Consider the following 23,974-nt stretch of genomic DNA (forward strand, 5'->3'; position numbering starts at 1 on the left):
TAGGTTCTGAGTTAGTCTGTGTTTGTGAGTCTTGATGGCTTAAGCATATGGGTACCTGAAGAAGGAAAAAATACTTAACTAGTGATGCATGATAAACCAGTCACTTGGTGTAAGTGACTGGTTCGTTATCAGGAGCTTTGCAGCTTGAGTAATTGTTTCCAGTTCCTGATAATAAGATCACTCTTACTTCTCTGTAGCCCTTTGATCAGTACCGATCTTCTGTGGTGAAAGACACAAAAACGCCCCCACAGGAGCTTCTTCCTCAGAGTCCTCTGAGACTCTGGGCAAAACAGGAGATTTTTAAAAAACACTTCAGACTTTTTCAATTATGCTGATACATGATGTGACAAACTTAAGCTTAGCCTATACTTATAACTTTTTGCAATTTTGAAAAGGTCCACAGAATCAGAAAAAAACTACAACATTTTGCAGACACTTGGCTAAATCCTACTTTGTACAACAAAATAGGAGTCAAAACAGTTCCCAAAATGTCTTAAATATGAAAAAGTGTTATTTTCTTTGTCACCTTCTATCAATAGTTGACCCTCTTTCCCTCTTAAAAAATTTGAAAAGAAAATTGCAGCACAGAATTTAGTAATTTAGCAACAAGAAAACACAGTCCTATGCTGTGGAACACCAGTCAGCCCTCCTAGGTAATGCTATTAGGCATTGTAATAATACATTTAACATTAAAATAATGTCCTAAAGATCAGGAAAACGGGAGACCCAAATGATTCATTATTGTAGATTATAATTTGCTTTGGACTATTGACATGAATTATCTTTGACATTACATGCACTCAGTGAATGTGCTCAGGGTCTAACAGAAGTGTAAGTGTGTACGCCCAAGATAATTAATCTCCGCAATCTTCTAAGGTTAGCTCCTGAACTTGTTACCCTTTAAAGGTTGTTTGGATGTGGCAAAGAACTTCCAGAGCTCATAACACTACATAATAACATACTACTTAATGCTTTTAGTAGAAGTCTAGGGAAGGGGAAGAGACAAAAATCCTATACCCAAAACTTAAAGAACTGAAATGAACTGAATTGGAAAGGATGAAACAATTTTGTTAAACCAAAGTATAAAAATTGTATAACTCTGAAGGTCTTAGTACCTTGAGCTTTCACCCTTCACAAAATGCATGGTTTGCCTTTAATGATAATTACTGTTAACATATCCCAACACAAATTCTTGTGGAAATAGAATTTTTTTGTGATTAATTCCCAGCAATTATTTATTGCAATGACAGGAATGCTACAATGGTGTGAGAAAAAAAATTGTTTCCTGTCAAATATAATGATGTGTCCTTTACCCAGAACTTTCATTGTCGTGGTCAATCTAGAACAATACCTAAAGAAATAACTGCAATTTCTTATCTACCTGTCTCCTGTCCACCCTCCTCTGAAGCTGGCCTTGATTTCATGTTGATATTTATGTGGGCACATTGTAATGGTGAAGTAAATAGTCTTCTATGTGCAAGGTCCCTATCATTTGGGCTTTAGAGCTTCTTCTCTTTGGAGACCTTTCTGTCTACAGCCCTTAACCATTTTCCTCAATGCACAATTTTTGAAGAAAATGTTGCTTAAGGTCAATTGTGCAAAGATTTAAAAATTATGAACTAAGTGATGCTGAGGATTGCAGGTCCTGTTGTCATAATGGTCACACCTCCTGGCTCACTGGATCTCTTCTAAGACAAAGCTGGGCCTATTTGAATGAGTCCAGAGAAGGCTGCAAAGATCAGAGGGCTGGAGCACCACTTCTAGGGGGATGGGCTGAGAGAGCTGAGCTTGTTCAGCCTGGAGAAGAGAAGGGAGACTTAGAACACCAGGGAGTCATTAGAACACCTTCCGGTACCTGAAGGGGGCCTACAAGAACACTCAGGAGAGCCAATTTCTGAGAGAATGTAGTGACAAGAGACAAGGTAATGGCTTGGAGATGAAGAAGGATAAGTTTAGATTAAATGTTAGAAAGAAACTCCTCATTTTGAGTATGGTGAACCTCTGTAACAGGTTGCCCAGAAAATGCCCCATCCCTGAAAGTGTTCAAGGCCAGGCTGGATGGAGATCTAAAAAACCTGCTCTGGTGGAAGCTGTATTCCTGCTCATGGCAGGTGGGCTGAAACAAGATCATTTTTTGGTCACTTCCAGACCAAACCAGTCTATGTTTCTATCATTCTCTGCTGTATTTTCTGGTATGGGAAAATAGCATGAAGCAACCATGAATGCTTAGTCCTGCCACCTCTGTCACAGGTACTCCTTGCATAAGATCTTTGTCACTAGTCACAGGGTAGGTGTAACCATATCTTCTGTGACATGGCCTTCATCACCATTGGGGCTGTATATGATAATGTTTCAGAAAGACATGGTTTGCTGGGAAACTTCACAATGCGTATTAGTGTCATCCCTTGGAATATTTTTACCCATTATATGGACTCTGTGTTTTCATCAGCACTGTAGGGTATTGATTTAAATATTATAGGTCTGAAAAACTGCCTGTTTTCCTGCATTTGCATTTGCAGTAACTCATAAAGAATATAAAAGCAATTTAATCACTTTTGATAATGGCATTTGATTGGATTCACAGAAAGAGGAGGCTGAACTCTTTCAGTGTATTGGATTTTCCATCTCTGGCACAAGTTTGATTCTCAACCATGTTCTGCTAATATCTTAGGCAAACTGCATTTTAACTAGCATTAAGAAACATTCTTGGTGGACGGTTTGCATATTTTTATTAATTGATAAATAAGCATTTTTATATGCTTAGAAATTTTATTCTACTACATTTAAAATAAGAGAAAATAAATGGCACTGTGTATTACAGTAAATTCATGCCATATGGTCAACTCAGTGCAAGTTGGTTTTGTGTCCCACAAATTCTGCCCAGAAAGTAGTGATGCAGAAAAAGAAGTTGGTATATTTGGATCAAAACTCACTCCAGAAAGAAAAACAAATTTTCTTGAACTTGAATAAACTAGGTAAAGTGATTTTTTAAAAAAAGATCTGAAGATAGTTCAGTATTGATGCCATCCAGAGGAACCTAAACAGGCTGGAGAAGTGGGTGCATGGGAGTCTTTTGAAATTTAGTGAGACCAAGTACAAGGTGCTGGACTTGGGTCATGGCAGGGAGGGGATTCTGCCCCTCTGCTCTGCTCTGCTGAGACCCCACCTGCAGGGCTGCGTCAGCTCTGGGGGCACAGCACAGGAAGGACACATGGATCTGCTGGAACGGATCCAGAGGGAACCACAAAGATGATCAGAGGGATAGACCACCTCTCCTATGAGGAAATACTAAGAGAGTTAAATATGTACAGAAAAGAGAGGGCTTTGGGGTGACCTAATTGCAGTCTTCAAGTACCCAAAGTGAATTTACTGGAAGGATGGAGAGAGACCATTCATAAGAGTATATGAATTCACCGGACAAGGGGGGATGGCTTCAAAGTGAAAGAAAGTACGTTTGGATTAGATATTAGGAAAAAAGTCTTTTCTGTGAGGGTGGTGAGGCACTGGAACAGGTTGCCCAGGAAAGTTATGGATTCCCCATCCCTGGGGAACATAGAATCATAAACCCACTTAATGACTTAAGTGAATGCTGACAGATAGAGTGCAATCAAATAATGACAGTAATAGAATGGAGAACCATCAGTGCAGCTGAGACTGCAATCCTAGAAATGCAGTTGAAGTGTATGTGCAGCAATGGCATATGGGGGTGGCAGGGGCCAGCAGGCTTGTGGGGTACTTGGAGCACTCCAGGGCTTGCTGCCTAGTCTTTCTCATGTCTGGATCAAGTGGTTCTGTTTTGCAACATTCTTTTTCTCAGATTGCCCAAAATACTTCTAATTCTTCAACATTTTCTGCAGATTTTCTCATTCAGATCTCAAGCTGCCACAGATTTTAGCAGAAGCATAAAAATAGAGGCTTGGTGGCTTTTTTTAATCTAAAAGTAGAAATATTAATCCCCTTAGGTCTGTTAGATCAGAAGAACCATATAAAGTGACTTATGTCTAGTAAAAGCATGAACAGATTACCACATTTCTTGGAAGTTATTTTTCATTTCATTTCTCTTGTGGTTCTTGTTTGAATTATTGTTATACTAAAATAAGACAACTATTTCAGTTTCAAAGAAACATCAAAACATCAAAACATCAAATCCATGTGATAGGATCTGGAATCTGGCATTCAATTTGAGCATCACATTAGTAGAAAGAAATTCACTCTCAATACCAAGTTCAGAGAATGAAACTTGCCAGGTAAGGGATGATATTCTCTCTGAGGAAAAAATAAAAGGAGTAACAAAGGGAATCCCAGTACAGCTGAGCACAACACTCAAGTTGATGTAATAGGTGTCTTAAAAAAGAGTTTCATGCCAAATGGATAGGCCATTGAGGTATAATTAGGAATGATGAGGTGACATTGTGGAAAGCACATCTTCAGTTGAGTACCAGGAAACAATTCAAAGCTAAAGTACCAAAGAAATTGAATAGTCTTCACAGGAAACTCCTTGCTTGGAAACTTCATAACAAAACATGAAGCAGTTTGTTTTGAGAGATTAGATTTCCTGAGATACTTGCTAGAAAAATATAACACAGAAGATAGATAGTCAGAGTTCCTTTGTTAACATGTTTTGAGTTGACTACTTCTTACAAACCAGTCTGCTTCATTTTTTTTTTTATCCTACACATCTTTTGTCCTACACATTTGTCTGTTTCCTGGGCTTTTAGCTCTGTCTTATAATTTTGGGCCCAATTTTGGGCCTAATAGCCTTGTACACTCAAATGTTTCTAAAAACAGCTATGTCAAGAGAAAAAGCCAAGTTCTACTGCTAAAAAAAAAAAAATCATAAAATGCCATGTTTTATTCTTTTGCTTTGGAACTTTGATACAGGAAAATCTACCCACATCACTTCTAAATATGGAGTTAATCACAGGGCTTGCTTTCTGAACCGCTGGACTGGAAACCCAATGCCACAACCAGATAGTTGGCTTGAATTCTAGAGTGGTACATGAAAATTCAGATTTAGATCATATGTTCCTTCTAATATCATTTGGTCACAATTGACTGGAAATATTTTAAGTAATGGAAAGCAAAAAATTGTCTTAATCTTGCTACAAAGCAAATAAACATATAAATTCAAATATAAACACTTTTTTCTTCAAATGTAGAGAGTAGATATTATATTCCTTCTAAAATATCAATACAAATTTTTTTCTTTTTCTTCTCTCATTTTACTGAGGGTTTTTGGTTGTTTTTTGGTTGTTACTGGTTGTTTTTGGTTTTTTGGTCTGGTTTTTTTTTTTTAAACTTGTCTTGGGGGGAAAAGACAGAAAGGAAGGAGATAACCAGATGTGGACTCTTCTTCATCACAGGGTAGACACTGTCAGAAAGGATACATTTTGAAAGGTCCCAAACAAATAATTAGCCTAGTATTCAATTATATAAATCTACTGATTTAGTTTTACTTGGTTTTTACTTGATTTTTTTTCTGATGCTGCAGGTTAGCCTACTCAACATCTAAAATCTTCTGGGAGTCTGTGGCAGGAGCAGACTAGTGGCAATTATTTCTTTGCGATAAAGAAATTTCTAAAGTTTCATCTCTCACTTGAGGGGAACTATGCCTGACAAAAGAAAAGGGACACCCAAGTCAGCTGTAGTCACAATTTAATGCTTAGTTTATTAGTGAGCAATAAAAAGGCTCAAGTGAAATCACAAAGACCTACCAAGTAATCTAAGATACAGGCATACTCTGGCCTTTCTCCATATTCATGGTGCATTCCATCAGCTGTGGTGACCCAGTGCTTATTTAAATCTGAAGCAATCAAAGAAATAGATTCAGATTCTGCTTTTGAAGGCAGCATCCATTCCTTCCCTTTCTCCAGTTGCTAAGGCCTCCTTCCTCATAGATGGGCTCCTGTCCTGCAGAGCAAACAATAAATAGTTTACCCTTTCCTTGGAACCTTATAGTTTTATTACCTTGCTTTTGCTCTGAATTAGATCCTGCTCAAAGGGAGTTGCTGCAGGGCAGGTCTTCTCTGATAATTTCAGTGAATTACAGCTGCTACGCCAAATGCACCTATTTTGTGCAATATTTAGATTGTGCTACCAGGTGAAAAAACAGGACACGACTTCTTGGAAGTGAGGACATTGAGATATGTATGTAGGTCATAGCACAGATGGCTGGAGAGACTGCTTGACACTAGGACAATGGACTCCTTTGATGGGGGAAAAAAATTGCTCCTCTAGAACTTGCCTGTCCCTCTGTAAAGCCATGCTAAAGATGGCTTTAAAAGATAAGATGTCCCCAAGAGGTTCAATTAATTTGGCTCTCCCTCCCTGTAGTTTCCAAGATGAAAGTGTGAAGACACTTAAAGGGGAATAGCAGGAGAACAATATGCATTCTTAAAAAGCCTAGTAAAGTCTTCATTTTAGGGTGAAATTTATTTCCTCCTCTCTCCTACTATTGCGTATTTCTCTTAAAATAAAAAAATATACAAAAATTAAAGAAAATACCGCCCTTCCCCCCCACCAAAAAATGCTGCAGCATTAGTGCTAAATTCTCAGTACTAAGAAAAACCAACACTAAGATTTTCTATTCAGCCTTAATTACAAACTCTTGGGTATAGTGATTATGACGCCATTATTGCTTATGTAACTAAAATATGTATTTTATATACAGGCCTCCACATTTTTTCTTTTAGCGGCATGGCAGAGAGTAGGAAACCATTTTTTAGGAACTCAAAAGGAAGTCCACAATTTCTTTCAATATACAAAGAAGCTGCGCAGTCATTAACAATGAAGAAGTGTAGCTAAGATTCAGGATCAGGACCCAGAACCTCTCTTGTTCTTGCCACAGAGTCCTATTATTGTCTGAAGCAAACCTCTAATAATCTTCCTAAAGTTTGCTTGTGGGTTTATTTGTACTTGTTGTGTTAGGAGCACAAGAAGATCAGCCATGAATGTTTACAAATCACTCAGTTTTTTCCCCATCTTAGTACAGAGCATGGATGACAGAAACCGGGCAAGAAGTGCAAACAAGATGAATAGCCAAACAAGGAAAAAACTTTGAATTTTTTCTCATGTCAAGTTTGTCAACACTGAACACTGAATAAGGCAGGGTCTAAAGATAAACACTATCCACTAATGCCTTAAAACATTTTGTCAAAATGCAGACACAAAAGTTGCTGAATTATCCTTGACTTTTCAGGGCTTTGGCATCTCCAGAGTTGCAGTAAAGCTTTTTGAACGTATAAAATTCTGTGATGTCTGTGCCAAATGCCTGTCACCAAAGGCAGTTTCAGTTTGCATGCATTATGCAAAGTGCCCAGAGCTGGCTGCAGAGCAATGGTGTAAAATTCTGTCTTTAATTTGCCGCTTACTACCTGCGAAATGAAAGCAAAAGAATTCCTGTCCTCTTTAGTAACAACTTCCATGAAGATGTTGTTCTGTTACTGTATTCTTTCTAATTCAGAGCATATTCTTGCTGTGGCTTAAAACTTACTGAGTGTGAAAAGATAAGTAGGAAGTAAGCGCAACTGACTTTTAGCTATTTCTGTTTAGGCAAGTTAAAGAGCCTGTCCTATTTTGTGTCTTAAACTTCTGATTCTTTCAGTGTATGCAACAACAAAGAGCAAAAAACTGGTGAGGAAGTTTTCAATTCCCCATTCTGATTCTCTCTTCTTTTGAAGTCAGAAGTACAGTTTCTTAAAAATAAGACATGTGATAAACATAGAAACAATTTATATGATTTTCATTGTAATAACTCTTATTTTGATTTAGAATTCTACAAGCTTTCGTATCTGAAAATGTTGGCAAATATCTCAGAAAGATCTAAATAAGACACTTAACTACTATACTATACTATAACATTTCAAAAACTTTTTAATATAAACATGGGTTTCTGAAAAAAAAAAGTTCTCAATTCACAGTTTCCTTTGGATGTAGAGCTGAACACTATTTTTCTTGATACATATTTTCAGAAAAGACGTTGTCTTGGAACAGCACGAGGCAAATCCAGCTGATCTATTTGGATCCTGTTTTTTACTTTTTACACCCATCTAGTGGTCTCCCTGCAGTACAACAGGATGAAATCTCTGTTGCAACAGCAGCGTCTTGCACAAGACACAGTGCCTGATGCATCACACAGTGTCTGATGCAAACCAAAGGACCTCTCCCGGGTGAAACTGCAGTTCTACCTAACAGACTTCTAAATTTTAAAACTTGATTATGTTACAATCTGACAGTGAAATCATTTATAGAGGCCTGCCTTAGTTTCTGACTGGAAGAAATAACTGGTAATATAATATTCAAGTGATGTCCACAAAAGGGCAATGAAGAAAATAAAAGAAAACTGCACATAAAAGCATATTTGTTTAATCCAACTGAATACTTTTGATTCAGTTGAAAATTTTCATTCTGTGAGAGGGACTTACATTAATCTTCATTTATTTATATCCAGCCTTTAACTTTTATTTTAAAGTTCCCAGGCAAGTTCATATATATTTGAAATGATACTGCCATTGAAGAAATTAGTCTTACTGAGAACAGTCTTCTGTTCTACCTAAAATTGTGGGAATTATCTGTCCTTCTGCCCTCAAGAGAAAAACAAAATATACAGACTATGTATTGATTAGGAGTTTGGGTTTTCTTGAAGCTGTTTAAAGGGCATAAAAGTTATTCAGGAAACAAAATACTAATGTTAGGGAATTTGGATATGATGAGCTAAACATGTCATTAGCATTGTGATTGTTTTGTGCTCCTGCAATATTTAGGAATTCAAGCTAAAAAGATATTGATTGATAACAATTAATAGTAGTCATACTAGTAACAAAGGTAATGTGGTTGTGAACTAATGACACTACAAGCTGCAAAGGACTTCTCACTGTAGTGTTCATGGTATCTTGATCTCTCCAATACATTCTCAAGTACTCTTTGTGAGCAGATTTCAGTCATCACAAAAATGCAACAAATAGGGGAAGTGAAAGGCAAAGAGGAACTCTGCACAGTCCAAGATCACCTAGAAGGCTGGTGCCAAAACTCTAATTTGTTGTCTCATGGTTTAAGCTTTATTAGTTTGAGGTTCATGAAGCAGCAGGACATTTTAAGACACAGGCATAATCAAATCAAACCAGTCCTGGGAAGTAGAGTATGCGTTTGGATTTACTGACAGGTAATTGTTCTGAAAACTACAGTGAAAAGGGAATGAAAGTACTGTGCTCTCTTGAACTTTTTAAATAATATTTTCTGCATTTATGTAAAAAAAAAAAAAAAAAAAAACAACTACATTTGTTTTTCCACATTCAAATTGTAAGTGGTGAATACAAAGAAAATAATATAATCTGAATGTGGCAGTAAGGTTGCAGTTCTAGGTATGTGCAAAGTAAAAATAAACAATGAAACAAAAATCTATCCTCTGCCAGGCAGTGTGCATCTGTGTCAAAATAAGCAGTATATGTTTCTTTGATTAGTTCATTTAAGAAAGGAAAAAAGGGTCATAGGAATCCTGTCACTTCAGCAAAGGATTGAAGCAGCAGCCTGATTGAAACCCCAGGTCACTGGGAGGTGAAACAAGCTGGTACAGAGTCGCATGCACCAGCAGTGACACTTGTGCTAGCCTGAAGTCTAATCAGCAGCTGACTTGCACTGCATCTTTTCTGCTGTCCTTAGCTGTTACTGGAAACCTGTGGGCGTCCTTTAAATGAACGCCATTTTCAAAATGAATACTTTATTCATAATATATGTATTCATATAATACATTATGCAAAAATGCATAATATCCTGCTAATGCTTATCTATGTTCGAAAAATTATGGGAAAGATCCTCCATTTATCCCTCATTCATAAATGCTTTAACAATGTTATTTTTTTCCCCATTTACTATGGCAAATGAGCCTAGAGAGGTAGTCTTGCTAATGCACACATTTGTAACCTCTCAGATTGCATACCACAGACATCCAAACCTGAAGCCACATGCTGCAAAAAGCCTCCATACAGTTCCAGATGGAGCTGTTGGGCTGTCAAGCAGCATGGATTTCTACGAACACATCCTCTCAGCACCACCCACCCTGTACCAGCGTTTAAGTGTTTTCAGACTCCTGTTCAAGGTCTTTGCACTGATTTTCAAAGCCCTTTGTAGAAAAATTACCATCTATGTAAAACAACATCTACTCTCTCCTTCTCTTTCTTTCTTTTCCCTCGTCCTTCAGCCTCTCTAGAGAAGAATGTTCTCTAGGAATGATAAGCCTCTTCACCACTCTTCATACCAAGCACAACAACCAAAAGTGCTGAATCTAAGCTGTGTGGTTCAAGGACACAAATGGCTACAGAAGTTTTTCTGCTTGGCCATTAACAAAGGACTCACTGCTTCCATCTGTTTGTAAAACAGCAAACCTAATGCTGCAGGCAGGTGTGTTCAAGCACACGCCCATGCCTTAATGCCGCCGCAGCACTTTTTTTACTGGGACAAGATAAAGTATGTACTTGAAATATTTTTGTGGTAACAAAATATTGGGATTGGATACTCAATAAGGAAAAAGCCCTCAGCTGCCTTAGCAGTGGGAGACAGGATAATTGGTGTTCAGCTCAGGAGAGTTGGCATCTGAAGAAGTAAATAGTGAAATATCATGTTTCCTCTGATACAGAGCTTGTGAATACTCTACATGCAGAGAAGTAGAAAGCTTTCTCTATTTCTAGTAGCATGAGACTTTGCCATTCTTTTACTTCGGCCTTGGGGGATTTTTGTTGATCAGTAATTTTAAAGTCTCTCTCTTGTATGGCTTGTGGTTTTTTGTAGCAGTGGACATGACCAGGTCTTTGTTTCTCCATTACTATCAAGAAGCAATTAGCTATGATAATTTATCAGAAGGGTGTTTATTATATTTTAAAATTCTTAGGTCAATAACATAAACAATTTTCTCTTCTTGTTGCAGTTTCGATGTAGACAATGGTACATCATCAGGACGAAGTCCCTTGGACCCCATGACAAGCCCTGGGTCAGGGCTAATTCTTCAGGCAAATTTTGTCCACAGCCAACGTAGGGAGTCTTTCCTTTACCGGTCAGACAGTGATTATGATCTGTCTCCAAAGTCCATGTCCAGGAATTCCTCCATTGCCAGTGATATGTAAGTATCTTATGAAATACTTCTAGTCTATAAATTGTCCAAAATCAAGTTTTTTGCAGCCACAAGAAATTTTTTTTTTTAAAGTCAGACTGTAATCATTAATGGCGGGGAAGTAATGGAAAATTGTTTATTTCTTTAATGAAGATTATACTTGTTCCTGCAGCTTTTTGAAGGATATCATGAAAGTGTACTTGACATGTTTATGCACTCTATTAGCCTTGACAGAGTAGAAATGATAGTCAATACTGGTGTACTAAAGCAGTAAGGAGAGCTATTTTCTGTCTCTTAAGTTATTTTCAAGAGAAACAACACAAACTCAATTTATGCTTCTTCATGATTTTAAGAAATAGATTACATTTATTTCCAACTGCGTTCTTTTCAATTTTTAGACAAAAGATTTATCAGCTGGAAGAAAATAATATATTTGAGAGAAAAATTATTTTAAATACCATCTTAATTAAAGGAAAAACTTCTAACAAAAGAACTTTTAAAGCTTATTCTGTCCTCTCTCACTATTCTTGAAGTGTGTGTTTTCTGGTAGTAAGCCATGCTTTTCAAGTATGTGTGGTCCCCAGGTTCCATGTGTAGTGGAAGTCATGCAAATCTCTGTTTATTAGTAAGATGCCAAAAACATTTAAATGATCCATCTTCTAGTCACTTCTAAGTAGGAGAAATTATTAACTCTTTCTTGCTTGGTTGGGTTTTCTTTGCCTAAATGGCTCTTATTTGCATGGCCAATTTGGTGTTTATAGTTCAAATAGATATCTAAAATAAAGGATCAGGCTTGTCAGAAAACCACAGTAAATGCTGGTTTTTAATGAGGAAAAGACCAATAGATATTACCTGTAGGCACAAAATAACTGTAGGCACACAAAAAAAGAATAAGAGTTTTCATAAAAATTAGTGAAAATAGAGCTGATATTTAATTAAAGTCATAAATGAACACTCCTATTCTTTTTCAGCTTATATAATTTTTAGAACTGTTGTTTTCTTAATTATAGCTCTTTTTCTTTGTAGAGTTTTAAGGTAAGAACATTTCCTGCCTTTAGAGAGGGTTAGTGTAAGGTCTATGACTCAGTTAAGATCTGTGGATTGAAATACTCAGTAAGCTTTGTGCCAAATGTAACCAGTTTTTGTTGAGACAAAATGGGTTAGAACAAAAAAAAAACTTACTTTGCTATAAAAAAATGCATTTTTCTTGGGAATAATAATCCCTTTCCAGCAAATCTTCTTCTGAGAGATATCCTTTTTTATGAAGGGAGAACATTCAAGCTTTTATTATGGCACCTGTACCAGGATAACATTTGTAAAGATTTTTACATTCAGGAGGACAATCCAGCTGACTGCATTGCTTAGATGAGTCATTTCAATGAAAGATTCAATTAGTGCTCCATCCTTGAACTCATAATCCACTTAATTTCCTAGAATTTTGAGTAATATTTCAGCACATGGCAGTAAATTGGATAAACAATATAATTACTGAAACAGCACACATTTTCCCCCTTTTTTTCACTCTCTATTTTCTTTTCAAATTTTCTGGAAACACATTTACATATAAAATTTATTTGACCTCACATCTTGATAGATTTTCAAAGTCTCTTGTCACAGATGAACCTTTGTACTAAGAAGGTAGATATTCCTGCCACTGTTTTGGAGGGGAGCACATTAGGAAATGTAAAAGGCAAGTTGTTCTCACCATGGAATATTAATCATTTATCAATAAGTCTAATTATAATAAGCTTAGCTGTATCATAGAAATTAAGTGAAAAAAAGACATGGAATAAAAGAGGGGAAAGTTTAAAAAGATAAAATAGCATGGAATAAAAAAGAAAAGTCACAAAAGTCCTTATGTATGTATTTAACCATAAACTGAATGTGCTTATGGAAAGAAAACCCATTGAACATTATTAAAATAATGAAACCATTCTGATTCAGAATTCACTTGCTAAATGAAGTGGAAGATGAAAGGGTTGACAGAGGAAGTACCCAAATTTTAGGTTAGTGTCAAATTATCCTATTTCCCTTTTGCATCTATATACATGTCTAAGAATTGTTTGTTTTTTAAACATGAGCAATATATATTACAAAATATACACATCATTCAGGTAATGTAAGTCAATTAATTGTACACAGCAGTTTAGTCTAGATCCCCTGATTCTTCAATCAGCCTCAATATTTCACTTTGTAAAGAAAAAGACAAAGGAAAAAGCATACATCTTGTATCTGAAAGGGGTAGAACATAAAGAATTCTGGCATTTCCATTACTCTGAAATACTGAACTTAGAGTAATAGTTTCCAGTCAGTAGCAATGCTTCAAAATTTTAGTCAGGTGTGGAATGTCATGTTAAGACCGCCAGTGGATGGCAGTGCTAAATTCATCATGTCATTATTTATTATGTATGCAGCTCCAACCAAGGAAGGGAACAACTTGTGCTCAGTTGTTTGCAAACCTAAAATGAAAAGATGGGCTCTGCTACAAACAAGCTAAAAAGCCAAAGTATAAGATGATAACCAAGGGACTAATACAGTCAGATACTATCCTCAGGAGAAGATACAATGCGAGTCACTATGCTCAAAATAGTGAATGTCACAAAGAAAGCAAATGGAGTTTCATTCAGGGAGTTGAGATAGAAAGTAAAGAAACAAGGGCAGAGAATGGACAGGTGGAAAGTTTTGTAAAATCAGAGAATGTAAAGTACATTTTCATGAATTAGTTATGGAAAAGAATAAAGACAGGATGAATACAAGGCTGCTTTGGTGAGAGAAAGTTAGTAGGACAAATGTGGGCACAATTTCACAGAAAAAGCAGCTGAGTGTAAGAAAAGAAAAGCCCATAAATTGCAGTGGGAGTCAGTAACATTGTTTTAATTATCCCTTGGAAGAAATAACAAGGTCTTTGAGAATAATAAAAGCAGGACATAGAAATTATATACAGAGATTAGGAAAAGCTGCTAAAGTTTGTGAACTGGAGAGGTGAATAGTTTAGACAGGAAGATACAAGGTCCAAGGCAGATGAGCACAGGTGTGTTGTGAAGCCTCTCTGTGGGATTTCCAGCAGAGAAAAGGATGTGCAAGAGAAAAAGTAACTGAATGAGGCAGTGAGGGGTAGTGAGACAATATCAGGAATTATAGTTCAGGCTCTGTGATGAAAGACGGGAAAACAAGTTTAAAGGGAAGGAAAATAAAGAATGGAAAACAAAAAGAAACCAAACCAAACCAAAACAAAACAAACAAAAAAAACCAAACAAGCAAAACAAACAAACAAACAAAAAAAAAAAACCCAAAAAACAAAACAAAACAAAAATGCACCAAACCAACAAAAGCCAAAAAAACCAATTCCCAACACCAATGCAGAGGAGAAAGGAAGTAGTATCTAGATCAAAGATGCACAAAATCATTATTGGAAAAATTGTCCGGCCTATATTTGAAGACACTAGTGAAGCAGAGAGCTGTGTGGATGTCTTGCTGAGGTGGTCTGATTGCTTAATGCTGACTTTTTTGAACTGCTGTGGCTGTCTAGAACTTGCAAATACAGGAAGAAGTTGAAGTGATAACACTTTTTATACTCTTTCTTGTTAAGGGATCACTGCCCTGGTTAATGGAGGAAGAGATCAAATTAGTAGAGAATTTCTGTTGTAGAACCCACGTCTCTAATCAGGTTAAAAAAATAGGTTCCTAGAAAATAAAAAGCCAATAAGCTGTCCAGTGCTGCATCACAGCCCATGTTTTATGTCACTCTGAAGGGCAAAAAACATGTATAATCCCCCTGTGATACTGAAAAAGCAGACCAGAGGATAGCAGTCTAGACCAGGGAACCAAGACATTCTCAGCAAAGTCTGTCCAAGCTCCACTGTGTTTCTGAGTGTAAGAAGACATCTTCTGACCTCTCATTTAAGTCTGTTCTTCTCCCACTTCCACAAGCTCTCAGAACACAGCACAGCAAGCACAGACATCCTGGTTTCCTCAGGACTTGGCCAGCTGAACCTCACTCATAAAAAAGCAGCTACTGGGGGAGTTTTACAGCTTTCTTTAGAGAAGGTCAGCATTGTTTTCTTCATCAGCTCCAACTAGTAATATTGCACAAAATTTGCTGATATGTACTGAAACTTGCTCGCATGCATTAAAGGAGCAGAACCTAGCCAAGGAACTGAGGGGAACTGCAGGGTCACTGGTCTGGTGATCTGCTAAATGGCCACCACACACCCATTCCCTGACCTGAACAACCTACTGCTACTCTGTCAGTAACTTCTGAGGACAGCAGCATCCCTCTGCTGCTGTCTGTGATTAAAAAAATATTAAGAGGATGAAGTTTTCTCCAGGACATTTTCCCTACAGCTACAGTTACAGAGGATGTATTTTCTTGTCCTCTAAGGCAAGCTTTTTCTTTTTTTTTTTTCTGAGCCAGCAAGACCTGGTTTTATTATCAAATATTGTGATTATGAATCTTAAGTTATGAAGAAAAAATACACCTTTTTCATGAAAGGTGCTATCCAAGATTCTGGGATAGCAGACAAGATGTGTTTATTGAGAAGAGTAATTGCACTTCAGTTCAAAAATTAGAAATAATTATCTATTCTCCAGAAAATTTGCAGCTGAAATTCCTTTCAATCATATGCTTTTCTAGGAATCTCTGATATTTTTATTTCATGGTTATTACTGGCTGAAAATAAACAGTTAAACCTCAAAGTCCAGCCTGCTGTAATAAAGAAGCATTTTCTATGTGTGACTGTGTTTTGAAACAATCTTTAATTTAAAAAATACATTCAATCACTTGAGACGTTTTTTACATTACATTAGGAAAAACAGACAAATATTTTGCTTCATTGTGTTTTTCTTTTTTTTTTAACGTCCTTAAATGAAGTTCCAGATTGCAGCTTAAATGAATCTAAGTCATTTGCAAGTCACTTACAATATTTTTTTGAGCTATAAACACAAAAAAAAAAAAAAAAAGAAAAAAAAAGAGATGGCTTTCCTTTCTGGTTGTTTGACACATTTTACAGGTGGAATTCAAAACAAAGAACTCAACTTAGAATGCAGCTAGCTTAAAGTTGATTAATAATTTTGTGCTAACTTTATTTGTTGATCAGGAAATTAGTTATTTTGGAAAACAACAAGAAAGCATTTTTGCATGGAGAAGCATTTACCTGCTTTTTATTCAGGGGAGAATTTTTGTTGATGAAATGCAAACCTATTTCGTTTACTTTCAGTCAATACAGAATCATGACTGGTTCCGTGTGAGAGATTGCTAAAACCTTACAATTTTCCAAACAGCTCTGTTGTTAAACACATCATTTCCCCTTTAAACACTTTAGATGTTTTAGGTTTTTTCCTTCCCTTTCCTGGATACAATGGATGTTTGCAGGAAAATAACAAGTTATTATTGAAGTTACAAACAAGACAGACTGAATTCCTACATCTTTTCAGTCACAAATGGCATGTTCTTAAAAATATGGTACCAAAATAAATTCTTAGCTGGGATTTCAAGTACACCACAACACCACAGCTCCCTGGGCTTGCAACGCTGATCAGCAGTGGAGGGGAGGGTGGACATGTGCATTTTGTGTGCCAGCAATACTGAAGGATAGGAGCAGTGTGAAGAGAGGTAGCTTTGTAAAAAGGGACTTGAATGTTTTGCAGGGATCTCTTTTGGACAGTTTTTCTGGCTCAGTGATTGCCTACATGCACAGGTCACATTTATTTCACAACCCAGAAGAACATTAGGTGTCATTCCAACCTTCAGGGCACAAACTGAATGTTCTGAATTCTTTTAATGGCCCTAATGCTCAGTTAGTTGTAGAGTTCAATCCCTGAAAGTGCACAGTCTGAAAATCTGATGTTTTTTTCTTGTTTTTCTTGAAGTCAGCTTGTTTCTTCTTACATGCATTTAGGGACCTTTGAATTTAGTTAAGGGCCCAGTTTTTATAAACCCCGAAACCCTCTGTGGCTGGCTTGCAGCAAGCTCTCTTAGGCTGGGTTGCATTGTATGAGTGCCTTGTTCTCAGCAGCTCTGCTATTTCTTTTAAGGAGGGAATCTTTCAGCCTGCATTTGTAGGAGGCCCACGAGGAAAGTCATGTAGTCTTATTCTTCAGAAGTAACACACCCATATCAGTTTTAAACACTTAAATTTGTAGGACAGGGACAAGCAAGCAACCAAATACCTGATGATTAAAAGCAGTTATAGGCACAATAAACACATTTTATTTTAATTTGATACCAGGTAAAAGTTTGTGTATATAGTCAGCTAATGCAATCAAAACTCACTAATAGTAACTCATTAAGTGACACTAACTTGATCGCTTCCAGTCATGTAGGCAAACCCAGTCTGTAATTTTCTCAAACCTGAGAAGAAAACAGAACCACACTGTAGTCTCTGATGCCTGTTTGTTTTCCAGCTTTGATATAGCTAAACAATGGTTTTGTTTGTATGAACAGTACAATAGTGGCACTGCTGAGTTGGCCTGGACTCCTGTGATTGAGTCCAACATTTTTCTCATTCGAAGTCCTATCTCCTCTGGCTTAATCCAGCCTCTCCTTCAACACACAAAAAAACTTGCCACACTGCTGTAGCTTCTTTTCCCTTGCCATTGCCTCAGTGACCCCCAGGCGGACTACCTTCTGATTTCAGAAGGAAAACCACCTGCAGCATGTTCTGTTCCCCTTCAGGACTGAGTAATTCTGTCAGACTTAATAGAGGCCAGTTGCTCAGTTAGTTGCCCACCATTCTCCTGTAATCTAAATGGTCTGCTGTATAATGACAGGATTAAAGCATTGAAGCTTGGTGGATGACTAGGGCAATATGATACAAATTATTTCTTGAGTTATCTGTGGATTTTTTATGCTACACTTCATGCTGGCTACATGCTGCTACACATCATACTGTGATGGTCCACTACATCACTACCTATGTGATTTCCTCAGGCAAATTACCCAAGTCAGATGTGTGAGTGCAGTGTCTTTGGAAAAGGTTTAAGCTTCTGGGAAAAGTAGCTGGGACTGACAGAAGAGATCCTGGTGGTTCTCAAACTCTTCCAAAAGTGTTAGGAGACTTTCTTGGTAGATGTAAGATGCCTAGTCGTGTTCCTACAGTGCATTATATTGGATGGGAAAATATAGTAATAATTCCTGGGTTTTTTGAGGTAGTCAGCCAATTCTGATTCTAGCTCATCCAGCAATTCTGAGTGAAGCTTCTGGATTTGGTAAGTCCCAGTTCAGATCACCATCACTGAGACCTAAAATAGCCCTTGTCACCCAGCAAAATCTTTTTATTTTTTAAATCTGGTCAAAAGTAGAGGCACTATGAAAGAGAGCTATTAATGCACAGTGAGGTGTACACTATCAGTGAGATAGTATGTACCTGATAGTCCCTGGATTAAACCTCAAAGTACTGATTTAGAATCACTAACACTGATTCTTTCCAGATTCTTTAGTCTGTAATAGATGTGGTCCTTTTGCCTTTCCAAGTCTTGAGAGAGGTTCTCACTTTGGGTGCTAATGCAGTTTAGCTTGAATTAAGATTGCAGTTTGGGTAACTTAGCACTGAGGACCGCAACAGGGTAGATTTCAAGAATTCAAAGGCTTCTTTCAAGCCTAATCAAGTGTATCTTCAGGACATGAGATGCTAAAAAGGCAACATCAAAAATTAAAGTATTTTCTTATATAAAATACAAGTTGTATCTAGAAAACTCCAGGTATTTTAGTGCATAACATATGTGTATTAGCCAAATGTAATAATTCAAATTTTTTTTGACGTGATTTGATTTCTGTAAGGCAGACAAGAATTGTTTTCTTAATAAACATCATAGTGGAGTAACTTGATTTATGCTCCCTATGAAGTCAATTGGGGTCTTTGGAAAGACTTATATCTGAAGTTTTCACTAGTGACATTTATGCTGGGGAAATTTTTTCTCCCTTTAGTCTCTCTTTCTAAATCTCACTTGCTTAGTTAGACAGTCCAAGGAGAATTACTATAACCAGCATTCTTTTGGCTGGGATAATGGACTTCTCAGGTGCTGTGGCTTTTTGGAGCCAATCCTCCTTCATCTGGTTAAGCTTGATTAAATTAACTGTACTGAACTCCCAATATTACAGCAATACTTATTCACTAATTAGAGCTAGCTGTGTTGCTGAATTAGACAGATGTATCAGGAGGACATAACTGCACAGTGTTACATAAAATTGTGGTGTTCTGAAACACTCAGACAATAGTTGATGAGAGTCTGCTTCATTCAGGGTCTAATTTCTGTGGTTTCAAGTAGCTCTTTTTAACAATCCTCTTATGTACATGTTCACAGAATTAAAATGCTCTGGGAAAAACAACCCCCTCTTCTACAGCTCATAGCTCTGATACCAATTTTAATTGCTTGTTCTCTCAACCCTAAATCCCAGCCTGCCCGCAGTGTCATAGACTCTGTCCCCTGCCTGAGATGCCCAATCATCCCTCAGATTGTGCTTACCCTTTCAAAGACATGCAAATCACTAATAACCCACTGGCTATCTAGGAAAAGGTGCAACCCCACAAAAAGGTGTAAACCCACACCTTAATTTTGTAATGTGGGCCAAACCTTAAGAGGTGCTTTTTACACTTATTTAGTCTTGGCTTTTTGAGCAAGGCCTAAGCTATCTCACGGCCAAAAATTTTTTTCTCAAAGTCTTTAAAAATTGAGATGACATGACTTCAGCACTATTACTGCAGAATAAGCTGACTTGGAACACTATGATTTCTGACCTCACAAAATCAATTTTGCAAACCAACCCATTTGTATTTTTCAAATGCAGATGATGATATAAGTATCAAGCTGCATGGAGCAGGCAGCCACTGCTGCTCACTTTCCTCAAAGCACAGCTTCTGATAGCTAGTACCATTACCATTGCCGTATCAGGGTGCAATCTAGAATCATTTTTAATTGCTGCTAAAATGTGAACCTGAGCAATGTGAATGCTTCAGCATAATTAATAAGTTTTGTGGGTGTGTATTTGGCTTCAACTATGAAATGTTATTGGGACAGAAAAGAAAATCCTGGCAGTTAGGGTAGTCCATCATCTTATTCTCTTTCATTTGTGGTTTTGTATATGGTATAATTGTGTTCCAGCAAACAAAACACAAATGTCTCATCTAAGCTGAGACACACTGTTGGACAGTAAGTATACAACCTTGTATGCAGAAATGAGTGGTTGCAATGTTTTATCCCAATCTAGATGTTTACACTGCAAAAGGCAACTGCCATATATTTTTTTACCCAAACAGAAGACTACCTTAGTGTCAATCTTCTTTCTTATACAGTTCTTTAAAATGCAGTAAATTCATATGGCAGTGTGAGGAAAGCAGATGAAAGCAGTGAGATGAAAGCTCTTGATGTGAAACTTCATTCAGGGATTCCCTACAGCCACTGTCCTCCTGGGCTTTTCAGTTCAGTTGGCGGCTTTTTTCTTTCAAATGGTCTACATCCAAAGTTTGTAGCCAGAGAATCCAACACAGACTGTGCCAGTTGGATTCAAGGCCTGACAGGCATCCTCAGCCAGTATTTATGAGAATATAAGTAAGGTTTTGATTCAAGGGGAGGAGTGTTGCAAACCAATAAAATCATACTTTAAGCTAGTACATTTGTGTCAAACTGATGTAAATATGCGTTGTATGTTTTCTCCCCTCTATTCAAATAAGGCAGAGCTCCTATTTGTCCTGTTTATATCTCATAACTTCAATGCATGTCCTAAAGATAACTCGGTTGGTATTCATGTAAAAGTCCAGAAAGACCCAGAAAACCTTAAACTGTGTTTACTATGGCCTTTAGAAAGACAAACTCTGAGGAGTTTCCCTGTGAAGCTCTACAGGGGCAGGTTCCTCACTCTCCTCATGGTCTCTAAAGCCTTGAAGGATATCAAGGGATATCCTTCTACTGGATGGATATAGTGAGTTTTTTATAATCACTATAAAAAACATCCACTATTTTTTAAGTGTATCCTGATAGGTCAGCAGAATATCTCTCTAGTTACTTCTCTTATTAGATTTTATATTAAATTAATGCAGTTTAATTATGAAGTAAAGGTTATGCAGTCACCTAATCTTCCTGCCTGCTTCTCTGTCTGTCCATGCATCTCTTAGTTCCTTATTATTAAGGGAAAAGTTAATTACTGTTCTGTGATTGGGATAAAAGAGACAAATTGATGCAAATCCTGAGGAAAGGAAGCAGAACTTTTGTACTGAACATGTTCAAATAGCTTCTTTCTTAATACAGAACTTTCATCTCTTCCTCAGGGTGGGGATCAGCATAGGTTATATGATGTGAGTTCAAGTGTCATGTAGGAAATGATATGAAGAAAAAATCAGAAATTTGTAGAAGTTTAGGCTTCACCACTTTACTGTGGCTAATAGCTTGCAATGCAGTGTATAATCTTTGGTCTGCTAAAGAGAATTTTGCTTGTGTTTTATGTAACAGGCATTAAACTCATGTGGGCCGGTGCATGTTTTAGCAGTGTTCTTTGGTGGTGGAGAACTGATAATTTTGAATTTTGGGGCTCTGTGAAAAATATTCTGTTTTAAAACAGCTATTTCCTTTGAAAAATTAAGATGTGAACAAGTATAGCAGGCATTCTAGTTAAGAGAGTCCAGCAATGATGTGAACAATTTCTTCTAGCTTTAAAGGCTAATACCTCTGTATTTAGAAGCCTGTGGCATATTGCAGTATTTATGCTCCCTCTTGCTTCTGTATACAGATGAGGGCACTATCCTATCTGGAATCCAGAACGAATTACCCATAAGCTTCCATGTCATCTGTAGAGGGGGACACTGATACATTGTAGTGTTTATTACACTGCAGTACACTCTGTATCAATGGCATTTTGAATCACGTGTTCCTGCTTTTCTGTATCAAAACTACCACAAGCTTCTTTGGACATATCTGCTCTATTTTTGAACCATCTCACCTTGTCCAGATTTTCTGACCTAATGTGGATCAAAGATTGCTCACCACCTTTTATGATTGCATTGCACTTCAAGTGGTCTGGTGAGTGCTAAACTATTTTGAGAAAGCTGTGGATATCTGTACGTTCAGTATCAGGTTGAACAAAATAATGATAATATCTGGATTTGTTGCTCTTGACACAAGGGAGATTTGAAAAGTGAAAATCAAGTCCTGGCTTGATTTCACTACATTAAATTACTACTTAATCATGCCTCTTCTGAAGAATAACAAGCTACAGTATGATATCAGTGTTCTTCAGTGAAATACAGTCCAGAAACAACTCAAGTAGAATCAAATTTGAAAATGAGAAAAATGGGATCCTGTTATTTTACATAAAAGAATAAAGATCCTCCAGGACAGAAAGCCAAGAACACGTAGCTCTTGCCTTTTATGGGTGCCTCAGCATCCACAGGGTGGCAAATGGGCTAAATGGGAAGGAGAGGATGTACCATCTACAATAAAAAATCCCACAAGAGATTTTGAGGAGGACAATCTTATTTTCATATTTTTTTGCCAGTCTGAAATTAATGTTAGTGACTATGTTTCAGGAGTTGTCTGGTACTTTGAGGCACTGGTGAATATTTTGTGCATTTGTGTCATATATGGGGCATTCAGAGTATTTGCCACTGGTAGATGCTAGAAAGACCCATTTCCATGTCTCCACTGTCTTATTTACAGGTAGAAACTATTGAACATTTTCTGTTCTTTGTCCAGTGCTGCTGCTACCTGTAAACTTTCATCTTCATAATTCTGCCCTTTCATAATTTCTAAATGTACAGTTTAGACTGTAAAGTGGCCTTATGTTTTGAGCAGGGAGCCCTTTAAATGTCAAAAAAGAAGCAAAAAATGGAGTAGCTCTATGCAAATAAAAATATCCTTTATAAAAAATAAGAAATTAAAGGACTACTGAGAAACATTTAAGCCAGCTGTCACATATCAGATAATGCCATTTCACAGAACTCAAAGACAAAGAGCATAATTTTCCTGGAAGTGAAGTAGCATAGTCACACTCTCTTTCAGTGGAGAACAGGATAAAAAATGAAAAAAAGGCACTTGGCTTATCTTCTGCTGAAGCCTTTGTGTAATTCATTAAGCAACCCTTATCTAAAATTATAGTGCAGGGCATTTGCTGATGTTTTCCTGACCCAATGAAAACATAAAGAGGCACTAAACCCAGGTGGTCATTAACTCTCCTGTTAATGCTCCGGGCTGATTCATGTTGTCTATTATACCCGATTGGATTTGGCTTTCCTGAGCAATTAAAGCCTCTGAGTTCCTCCTATGGAGGACATGTTTCTTTTGGTTTGTTCTAAGTCAGGTAATGTGCTTTCTGTCCAGTCTGGACCTGTGGTTTCACCTGAAGCACTACCCTATTCCAACCACTCCTGCAAAGACTGTGTTCAAAGTGCAGATTTCTTCCACAGGGTGTTTAAAAATCCATTCTTCTGTTACCAAAGGAATAAAAGAGATGATAATGAAAATGGTTACAGAGTTATTAAACATTCTGATGATCCTGAATATTGGGGAGTTTTGTTTCATCCTTACAGAATGATTGTACAGCCGTAGAGATTGCACATACTGCTTTTAATTAGGTTCTTGCAGTATCTGCAAATCATTGCTGCCTTGTGGACAGTATAAAAATTATAAGAATAATGTTGTAGCAAGACAAACACAGTCACATTTCTCCATTATCAGCCTTTTTCTAATTAGATTTTCATGGACTTGAAATCTAATGTTCAAAACTCATATTTTATGCTTAAACTTGAATAATATTAAAATAGCACCAAATCAATATTAGTTTCTGTTAGAAGTTGCAACTTATAATTCATGGTAAATTCACTACAGGGAAGTACAAGAAAATTAAAAACATATTGTATTTCTGCCTTTGGAGTCACTTTTGGAACA

General features: G+C 37.0%; 1 protein-coding gene across 1 annotated transcript in view; it reads left to right on the forward strand.

The window, feature by feature from the left end:
• Positions 1-23,974, forward strand: part of PDE4D (phosphodiesterase 4D) — a 348,269-nt gene that overhangs the window by 243,017 nt on the left and 81,278 nt on the right. The window contains exon 2 of the mRNA XM_059491975.1: positions 10,919-11,110. Coding sequence (XP_059347958.1) covers positions 10,919-11,110 — 192 coding nt within the window. The remainder of the gene's footprint in view (positions 1-10,918; positions 11,111-23,974) is intronic.

The sequence above is a fragment of the Ammospiza nelsoni genome, chromosome Z (genome assembly GCF_027579445.1).
Source record: "Ammospiza nelsoni isolate bAmmNel1 chromosome Z, bAmmNel1.pri, whole genome shotgun sequence".
Taxonomy (NCBI): domain Eukaryota; kingdom Metazoa; phylum Chordata; class Aves; order Passeriformes; family Passerellidae; genus Ammospiza; species Ammospiza nelsoni.